Source organism: Anser brachyrhynchus (assembly GCF_964034855.1).
Source record: "Anser brachyrhynchus genome assembly, chromosome: 3".
Taxonomy (NCBI): domain Eukaryota; kingdom Metazoa; phylum Chordata; class Aves; order Anseriformes; family Anatidae; genus Anser; species Anser brachyrhynchus.
In genome coordinates this window covers 37,268,699-37,279,032 of record NC_137696.1, presented here as the reverse complement: position 1 = coordinate 37,279,032, position 10,334 = coordinate 37,268,699, and the positions used below count along the sequence as shown (strand labels likewise).

The 10,334-nt window shown below is 49.7% G+C and overlaps 1 protein-coding gene across 4 annotated transcripts in view; it reads right to left on the bottom strand.

Annotated features, from left to right (window-relative positions):
• Positions 1 to 670: 670 nt before the first annotated feature.
• Positions 671 to 10,334, bottom strand: part of MDGA1 (MAM domain containing glycosylphosphatidylinositol anchor 1) — a 134,441-nt gene continuing 124,777 nt past the window's right edge. For all 4 annotated transcript variants that reach the window (XM_080587260.1, XM_080587261.1, XM_080587262.1 and 1 more), the window contains exons 15-17: positions 2,996 to 3,126; positions 2,081 to 2,189; positions 671 to 809 (exon numbers count right to left, since the gene is read on the bottom strand). In XM_080587260.1, coding sequence (XP_080443386.1) covers positions 718 to 809; positions 2,081 to 2,189; positions 2,996 to 3,126 — 332 coding nt within the window. In that variant the 3' untranslated portion in view covers positions 671 to 717. The remainder of the gene's footprint in view (positions 810 to 2,080; positions 2,190 to 2,995; positions 3,127 to 10,334) is intronic.

Sequence of the window (10,334 nt, the reverse complement as noted above, 5' to 3'; positions counted from 1 at the left end):
ACGGCAGCGCGAGCCAAAGCAAACCACACGGGGGGCAATTAAATACATGGGAGCCTGGAGGATGTGGGTGGATGGAGACACTGAAGCACATGCGGACGAGGCAAGGTGCTCCGGCCGCCGGCACGTGGGGCTGCCGCTGCGATGCTGCAGGGCAGCCCCAGCCAGCAGGGGAGCACGGGGCGCCGAGGGGAGCACTGCGGCGTGTCGTCCACGAAGCCGTGGGCTCTGCAGTAAAGAAGGTAACTGTTCTGGTAGAAATTTGTGCTTTAATATATTTTTTGTTTGTTTGTTTGTTTAAAACAAGTTCCCACTTCCCTGAGGAAGCCCTGTCCGACATTCCCAAGGAAACATGGGGGTGGTTTTTTTTCCTCCTTTATTTGCTCTTCACATTTCTTCATTTCTATTTTTTGTCTTTCGTTCCTTCTTTCCTGTTTTTCTGTTTCTTTCCTTCCTTCCTCTCTTTCTCTCACTCTCTTGTGCACGTGCTTTTTTAAAAAACTTGTCTTTATTTTTTTAATTTTGTTTTAGACATTGCGACTTTCTCAAGGAGTGCTCCAGTTCTGAACCAGATCCCTTTGCGTGGTCATGCCTGTCAGTCTTTGGTAACGTATGGACACTTTGGTGTGCCAGTGAGGAGGGGAGGAAGAGGAGCAGAGGTGGCTGAGTAGGAAAGGAGTAGGAATGTCTTGGTCCGAAGACAGGAGCGCTCGCTTGCCATCATCTGAGCAGCACGTAAAGGAAGAAAGTCAATGGGCCGCAAAGACAAGGGCTGTGCAGGGCTGGGACACCGCTTCCTGGAAGAGCAACCGCTGCCAGCCAAGGAGAGAGAAAGAGAATTAGTGATGGGACAGAGACAGACCTCATCAAACACGTCAGTGCACATCAGTGTCACAGCCTCTCCTCCCACCCCAAACTACAAAGCACATCTCAGATCTAATGAAAGGTCTTTATACCCTTCCCTGGACATTTTCAAGGCTTCCCAATTTTATTTCCTTTCCAGCACGGGTGAAAATGCTGAATCTTGGTTACTTTTGCAATCCATCCCTCCTCTCTTCCTCAGAAGATTCAACCTGAGCCAAAGAAAAAGTTCTGCTTGTGGTTTGGTTAGAGTTTGGCCATGCTAGGCAGAAACAGATCTTTAACTGCACTGGAAATTTGGACATTTTTGGGGTGTTCTGTCTGTTTTGTTTTCCCCTCTACCTTTGGAACTAAGAAAATTGTTAACAGGAACTCTTTCTCAACATTTTATTTTCTTTTCCCTTTAAAAATGAATAAAACAAATCAAACCTTGCTCGCAAATCTCTGGCTTGTGTACAGTGGACATCAGCTCTCCTGCCTACCTGGGGCATGTTACTGAGGGCACAGGCAGGACTAAGGCATGAGACACACCAGTGATTCCTGTCCAAGGACTAACACCTGCACACTTGTTATGCACCTTGCTACGGCTTCGACCTCAGTGAGAGGGGGCTGTCTCATTTTCTGGAAAGCCGGCACCAGGAAAATGTGGATGTTAGCTAAACACCATTGTCAGGATAAGGAGGGAGGTGATATTCAGCTCAGGTAGCTTGCTCCCATCACTCGTGTGATACCCTGCGTGGCCATGCCTCTCTGCTCGGAGAACAATGGGAAGAAGCACAGCCCTTCTTGCTCCAGGCCACAAGAGGCAGATATTTTTTCCTGGCTAAAGGTTGACTTAACCCTGCAGAAGCCCTTTAGCACTTTCCCTTTCCAAAGCTGCCATACCTAGGGCTTCTAGGAAATGAGATATAGCAGAAGCTTTTAGTGGCCTGGGGGTGACAACCCCCAACCCAACCGATTGGCATGGACTTCAGCATGCTGGAGTCTGGCAGCACAGCTCCTACAGGATCCAGCTGTTCCTCTGAGCTCTTGCTGACTCACTGCTATAAAGAATGAGTTCAAGGGTCTGACAGGGCCTCTCCTATCTTCTGTTGGTGGAGCTGACCATCTTGTTGGGTCCCACCAGCACATGTGCTTTGAAATGAGCTGCACATCTTTAGCACATGCATTCACGTATGCACTCCCACCGGCTCGTTGTCCCCTGAGGCACACACACTCTCACCCTTGTTTGGTCCAATTGGCTTCCTCGGACAGTCCCCCTTTTTCAGAGTGACATCGTCGATGGCAATGTCCCCCTCGTAGCTCGTGCCCCGGACACCTTCAAAGATGATCTGCAACCAGAGCACGGGGCAGAGCCCCCTGTGAAGCTGCAGAGGACCTGCTCCCTTCCCACGCAGGGGGAACAGCTTCACTGCAGGGCTATGCAGGGACGAGCAGGGCACAGACCAGCCCTTACCAGTCCCCCAGTGAACGACTCCCCCTGTCTCTCCAGCACTCACAGGATTTGGAGGGCTGAGCCCCATAGCTTAGTGGGCTAACCCCTGTGTGCTGAGCATCACCAGAGTAAAAAAATGAGCATGTAGAGTTTTGCTTTATTTAGTATGTTACACGAGCAAAACCAGCACTGAATAGCACTCACAAGAGTAACTAAATCCTTATTTATTATTTTACAGTACCCAAAAGCGTACTGGGCATTTTGCCACAGTACCACATCTTACCAGCCTGCACAGCCCCAGCTCTCAGAAACAACCCTACAACAGCCAAGTAGCCTGTTGGGCAAAGGCACCTGCAATAAAACACCCAGTAACAAAGACACACACTTGTCTGTTACTCATAAATGATGAGCAGATACAGCATGCCCAGTTCACATTCACAGGCTGTCCTATGGTCCTAAACCAGAGGCATCGTGGGGGTGGGCTCTTGTAAGAGACGCTATGAGAAACCTCCAGCGCTGTCACCTCTGATTTCTACTAATTAGCTCCAGCAACCCTGAGGGTGCAGAGCTCCCACGTGCCCTCCCCATGCCCGACCAGCCCCCACGCCATGGAGGTAGACCTCTGCTGGGAGATGTCCTATGGGCCTTGGCACATGGATAGGGTAGGCGGCAGGCAGCTCCTTGGTGTTGGCCCTAACTTACCTGGAAGGGTCCTGGCGGGTTGATGGGCACGTGTGCTTGCTGCCACATGTTCCCCCGGTTCCCGCTGAGTGACCACACCTGGGTGTCGATGGCCCGCTTGTTCCGCACGCGAACCAGCAGATTCAAGGAGCCTGTAGGGGAGAAACCGGGCGCTGGTGACACGGGGCATGCAGGAAACCCAGCCCGATGGGCTGACCCTTGGCGTAGCTCTTTCTCCTGGGTTGACCTGAATGTCCCACTGGCAATACTTCATCCACCTGGGCTATCCAAGGGAGGATACAGAGCCTGATAAAGACAGAGAAGAGCTGATGAGGAAGAAAGAGTCTGTGGCATGGCCAATGTGGTCTTGCACAAGAAACGGGTGGCAGAAAGGCTTGCTACAAGGGACTTCCAGAGGGGTCCTGTTCAACCTCCTGCCTGAAGCTATTTCCAGCTCTAGGTCAGAGCAGCATGGCTTTGTCTGGCCAGGTCTTGAAATTCTCTGAGGACAACAGCTTTTCTGAATGTCCAACATAAACCTCCAATGCTGCCATGTGTGGCCACTGTTCCCTGTTATATTGTCACATACTACTGGTAAGAGTTTGGACCAGTTATCTTTGTAGTTGCCCTTCAAATAGTTGGGGGCCAAGAACTGATAGCAGCCTCCTCTTTGCCAGGCTGAGCAAGTCCAGCTCCTTCAACCTCTCTTCTCCAGGACATGTGCTCCTGGCCCTTGATCAGCCTGATGCCTCTCCAGTGGACCCCCACCAATTCCTCTACATCCCACTTGAACTGGGGAGGCCAGGACACACGTTCCCCTCTCCGCATTCACCACTAACACCTGGCACGTGCAGCCTATAGCCTTCTCTTTGCTCTGGCCATTAGAAATGTGACCAGTGCCCTCAGCAGCCACTTGCCTCTCATCCCAGCCCCCACGTTTCAGAGGGACACAAACACTCCGTGAATCAACATTGGCTTTAGGCCCTTGCAATCAAAACAATTCCCCCAAGGTTTTGTCTGCCATTAAAACAAAAACAAAGCCAACAAATCTCAAAGTGTTTCCAGTTTTCACTTTGAAAAGTGTCACACCCCCCCTACACTCCACCCACAAATGAAACTGTTTACCTTCCTATACTGTCTTTTCAGCAATCCTCCCCAGCTGACTGTTTTTTTTTTTTCTCCTTTTCTGAAAACGTATTTAAACATTCGTTTGGGGTTGAACTGAAACTTTTTTTTTTTTTTTCAGTTCAGCTGGTGAACCAAAAAAATCAATCACGACTCCACGGTTGTTCATCAGTGTTTCTGGTCTCCATACCCAGACGTATTACCTCTGAGAGCAGAGAGGCAATAACAGCCTTTACTTAGGTGTCCTTAGTCTGTCTGTGCTTGGGATGCTGCTTTCCCACCTGGTGAGCTTTTCTGAGAGGCAGCGGGGAACCATCAGGTGAAGGGATAGGGAAAGAGACTTTCCTAGATAACCTCCTTCCTATACAATACCCTGAAATTCTTCTTGTCACGTCAGCCCTGGGGTTACTGTGTGAAGGACAAGGACATGGAAGTACTCCTGTCAAGTGCCTGGCTGTCAGAGAGCGAGATACATCACAGGGAGTTCAGAGATGCACAATAAAGATGATTAAATGTTTAGATTCTGAATGGCTGACTTACAAGAAAAGGTTAAAAGAATGAAATATGTGTATAATTTAGTGAACTGAGAAAAGACGGGCACGGTTATTGACTGGAAATATTCAGAAGCTCTAGCAGTAATGCTGGCTGAGAAAACTAGACGAAGGCCTGACCAACCAGGGAGAGGGCAGGACTGCAGGGTCTGCAGGGAAGGAGGGCTTCCTCCTGTCATCTGGAGGACATCTCACCACCTGGGATGCAGTCTGACCAGCCCGCAGAGCTAACACCCCCCTTCCAATTCCTGCAAGCCAAAGATGAATAAGAGAAAGCGGGGAAACATCCTTCTGCCTGGAAATATCCTGCTATCAAATTCCTTTCCCCAGTGGTTCTGAGTTTCCCAGCTGGGATGCACACCACAACCCAAGGTGAGGAGAGAAATAACTTGTTTCTCTCTTGGGATCAGCTGGCACTGTGCGAGCTCAGGGACACAGAAGCAAGCAAGCAGGATCTCTCCTGGAAGCACGGTGCCTAGGATGACAGAAGTCACCACAGGAGCCTCTGACAAAACCAGATTTGAGCCACTGGCTTCTTGGTGTCCTCCTTTACCTCTGGAGCTTCGGGGAGGTCTCACTAGGAAGGATACCTGGTCCTCACTGGGGCCTGTGGCCAAACCGATGGCCCGCGCGGGATCTATGCAACCCCACGGATCAATGTCAGCCAGAGTGTGTTCAGAGCAGCTAATTACAGAGGCCAGAGCTGGTGAGGTGAGCAACTGAGAGAGCATGAAGAATTAATGTGGAGCTGCCAGCAAGCACGGATTAAAAACAACCGCTGTCTATTCTAACCTCATTCGGTGACTTGCAGCTAGGATCTGCTGCACCAGAGCCTGGCCGAGCAGCCAGCGCTGGGACAAATCAGGCGGCAAATGAACTTTGGTGCCCTAGGATAAAAGAGAAGGAGAGATAGAAAGGGACCCAGAGAAGCATCTGGAATGCAAATCAGTGCCCCCAAAGCACTGGCTGTGAATACCTGGCCTGAACCCAAACTGAGCCTGAGCATTTCCTGGCTGACAGCTCACTGTCCTTGCAGCGAGAGGAGAAAAAGTTTCAACCTTTTGGCCTCCGAATTCCCTAGTAGAACTATACTGAACATGAGCAGGCACTCTTCAAGTGGTTTGCAATTGGAAAGGAAGCTCCCCTATCTGCCCACAAAATGCAATGTTTCACCATCCCTGTCTACACGTTAAAAACTGAAGGTCAAAACAGCCAAGCAACATGTCCATGACTGTCTTATAAATCAGTCAGAGGTGCAAAGGGGGTCAGATCTGCTGCTTGTAGCCTACGTGCAATCCCAGCTAAGTTATAAAGCCTCCCCAAGGCTGGGAAAGAACCACAAAACCTCCCTTGTCCAGTAACACTGTCACTGGGAATGTGCTTCTGGGAGACATGGCAGGGACTCTAGGCCTTCAAACTAAACAGGGGTGAAGCCCCTGTCCCATATGAGCTGGGCTGACAGTGTCGTAGGTGTTAAAGATTGCACAAGTCTTCTGCTTTAGTCCTTTCCTCTGTGCGTCTGTCTGCCACAGTCTGCCAATCCATCTTAATGGCATATATCCTGGGATGAAAGTGCCTGGAAATGAACTTTCAGAACTGAGCTACAGGCAGAGCCATCTAACTTAGCAGTCCTGCACTACAGAAAGCCCCAGGTCATCTCTCTAATTGCTCAGAGCTTCTTTATCTCTGTTTTTCAGTCTGGCCTGAAAGGCAGCTCTATGATGAAACAAGTGCTGCCAGGCTTTGTGTTTTCCAAGGGAAAGCTTTGGGTGCAGCCCACTGCCCTAGCACCAGATGTTGTTCCAGGATCCTACTTACATCAGAATCCTTATGCAGGAAGTAGATGAAGGCTCTGGCTAAAATGGAGGGAGGAGATATTGATGTCCATAGCTCCTGACCCCTGCTGAACCCACACCTCCCCACACCCACCTCTGCAATCTGGCAATGCCCCTCTCAAGCCTAATTAACTCTGCTCATACCCTGTGTAGCTTTCAGCATGACACACAAGTTCAGGCCAAACCTGATGCTTGTAAGATCCCAAAGATGCTCCTCCTGGAGCAGAAACTCAGCACCCAAATGCCACTGTGCAGAAGGTGGGCAATGCACGGGCCACTCATGCACGGGGATCGAGGACCTCATTCGCAGCTGTGACACTAACTGGCCACATGATCCTTAGCAAACTGCTTTCAGCCTCTGTGCTTTATTCCCCTTATCCGCTGACATGACATGATGAAGGTAATGAAGAGGGATAATAACATTCACTGGCTGAGAGGGGAATTCAGAAACATCAAATGTTTTACGAGTGCTCTAAGACCTGAGAAAGAATATACTATAGAACAGGAATACCTGAGCTCTTCTGCCTTTCCAATAGTCAAAGGTGGAGAAAAACCAAAGTAGGACCTACTCTCTAACCCCCATTCCTCTATCAGCGGAGATGTGAAAGGCCCTTGTGGGATGTTCTCCGGTGCCAGCTGTTGCAGCCAAGTCTTTTGTCTGTTTTTGTACTACATTCATACCCAGTTTCTTGTATCAGAGTCCAAATTCAGCTGGCCAGTTTTGTCACCTATTAGTTTAGCCTGTTTAGCCATCGCCCTTTCCCCGTCTCCTCCATCAGATGTGCCTAGCATTTCCTAAGGGCACACACAAAGACAGGCCATCTATCTGCTGCCGAATCTCTCCAGCTGACCAGAGGCAGGCAAACACAAGAGAAATCCCAGGATGCCCACAATCCTGTTGTTACCTCTCCCCAAACAAGGCAGTCTTCACATTTCTCTTGTAATCCGTATTATTCCTTCTTCCCAAACAAAAGGGAGAATAAAGGCCAGTGAGGAGCGATGAGGAATCAATTACAGCGGGAGCGAGCCCTGCCTTCTGCTGGCTCCCTTTAAGACCAAAGCTGGCATTTCAAGAGTGGCACGCACACAAAAGAGCACCAGCTGGGCTGCCAGATAGGGTAGCCCAAGGGATGCCTTTAAATGTTACCTTCTCACGAGAAGAAAAGGTCTCCTCTCAGTTTCCACGGGATAGGGACTTCACTGTCACACTGAAAAGCAGCGTGGATCTGGAAGAGCTGGAAGGGTCTGCAGGGGCAATGCCATGGGCACAGAATGTGTGGGGTGGCCAAGCAGTCAGAGGTTGCCTCCAGGGCTCTCTGCGGGGCAGCTGAGAAGGTGAACATGGGGTGGGAAAAGGCTGCTGCATGCAGAGTTGGGCACGCAGCTCAGTTTATGAGGGTGGGGGGGAAGGCAGGGGGCAAGAGCAGCCATAAAGCGAAGGGAAGACAACGCTGTGCACTGGGAGGCAGGGTGCTGTGCCAGGCAGAGCTCCGTGGGCTGCATCGGGAAGCTTGTCAGGATTCACAGCCAGGAGCAGGGGATGCTGCAGCCTCAGGCTGATCTCACCAAGGCTCCCCGCCACCTTCCTGCAGCATCCCAGCTCTGGGACCGGGTGATCCCAGTCTCTATGAACTATGAAGTTCTAGCTGCAGCCACAGTTTGGGCTTGGCACCCAACTGAAGCTGGTCAGAGAGGGGAATCCAGGGCTTGGAGCCCCACGGAAATTCCCAGGGTGTTACAACTGCATGCAAGACAAACTGAGAAGAGACGCAGAATCTGAATCGTGGCAGGAGATGTCCAGTGTGGAGAGGACTGGGACACTATGCAGCCTGGCAGAGTCATTTGCAGACCTAATATGAGGTCTAAAGCCAGACCATAGAGAGAAGAGCTCTTACCTTTCAAACAGGGGCTTTGAGCACTTCCTTAAGTGTGGTTTAGTGTAACACTACTGATCACAAACTGAAGCCCAAAGCTTAGTGCAGGCAAATCCCAGGAGCGAACAAAAGTCCCCAGAAAGAATTTATTACAGCTCATAATCCCCAGAACAAATACACGCCTCTGCCTCTCTCCCCCTCTCATTTAAATGGATGTTAATGAAAAGCAGTCCGTGTCAGGCTTGTGTTCTCAGTTACAGTGCTGTGGGGGAAAGTTACTGCTCCGAGAGCCAGGAAGCAGAGAGTGGAAAAACAAGCGTAGCACAGATAGAGACAGGGAAATAATATCAGCTTGTACTGAGTCATAATTTCAAGGAATGTGCGTTGCCTTCATGCCATGATAGGATGTATTTATTCCTTCACAGTCTCTAATGATGCTTCATACATTAATATATGCGGAATAAGACAGTTAAAGCCCTTCAGCTTCTTCCACCCCTGGTTACACAGAAACCTTATCTCAACGTGTCTTTAACTGATCCCAGCTTGGTGTGCAGGGTTCCCCGTGTCCACTCGCACGGTCGCTACACAGACCTCTTCCACTCCTTCAGCAACTACAAAGCAGGAAAGTTCAGGGAGCTCATCAATACCGAATAAACTGAGTCTTGGTCACAGTTTGGAAAGCAGGGCTATCCCAGCTCTATTCACAAGGTATCCCCTTTAGCTTTAGAGAGACTGAGCATGTTCAGTGCTGTGTCACAGGCCTGCTAATTGCTATGGGATGTTCTCTTTCAGCTTCATTATGCTGGGGAGACTCTGATGAAAAGGATCGGGGGAAGCAAAGTCTCCAGTTCCCTGCTGTGGCTGGGACTTTCTGAGGATAAACACCAATATAGTAAGTTTTGATTGGCAATTTTTCCCCTACAGCAAACCTGTGAAAATCATTTATATCTCACTACAGGGAATTTTCTTGGATTTTACTGTGTATTTAAAAATCAAAGAAACAAACACATCTCCACCCCTGACCTCCTAAACCACCGTCAAATGAGGATGGGCTTGAAGCAGCATCCCCTGACATGGCAAAGCCAATTGCACAGACTGATCTATGGTCCATCACTGTCTGACCTGCCTGGCATGCTTATGAATGTTGGGATGGAGGGAACGGACCAGCAGAGAAGCAACAAAACTGCAAAAAGGCAAAGTGGACACGTGGCTGGCAACCTGAGGGTTACATGCTGGATGGAAAGGGACCTGGGGCATGCAGGCAGTGGGGTAAATGCAATGGCATGGTTGTGCCTACCTTATGTAATTATGTAAGAGTGGAAGCGCTAACGGGAGGGGAGTGGGCAAGCTACAGCTACAGCTCCTTCTCTCCAGGATATCCCCACCTGCCTGTGTGCATGGAGAGCAGATGGTGATATGGTAGGAGCAGACTTGCAGTGGAGCTACGCTTGAGTTCCTTTGCTCATTTGATCCACAGTCTAATTAGAGAAAGTGTTGGCACATAAAGATGAATGGTACAAGACATCCATTTCTGAAGCCATGTGTACAAAGAAAAATCCTGCCATCCCTCTTCATGGAAAATTCCCTCAGAGGTTGTTTGTGACCAGTAACAGGCCTTCCTACACGTGGACAAGAGGATGTGGATTAAGAAATTCAAAAACAGGAAAAAGAAATTTCTACACTCCATAAAGTCAAATTAATGCTGTCTCAGAAGAACAAAGGCCCACCTAATATGCAGCCAGAATAGAGCAGAGGGAGGGTTCAGAGTCTGGCATCTAAAAGACGAGAAGCAGGAGTCCTCAGGCATTTCGCCAACTCCACATCTGATTCATCATGCCATCTTGCTCAACAACACCCCTTTCCAGTACTTAAAACATGTTGCAGGGGATAACGTGGACAGGCTATGTCCTTCCCCACAGGCCAGTTGGGGTGTTTCACTCCCAGCCCCAAGCCCTGCTCCATTTCCACAAGCCCT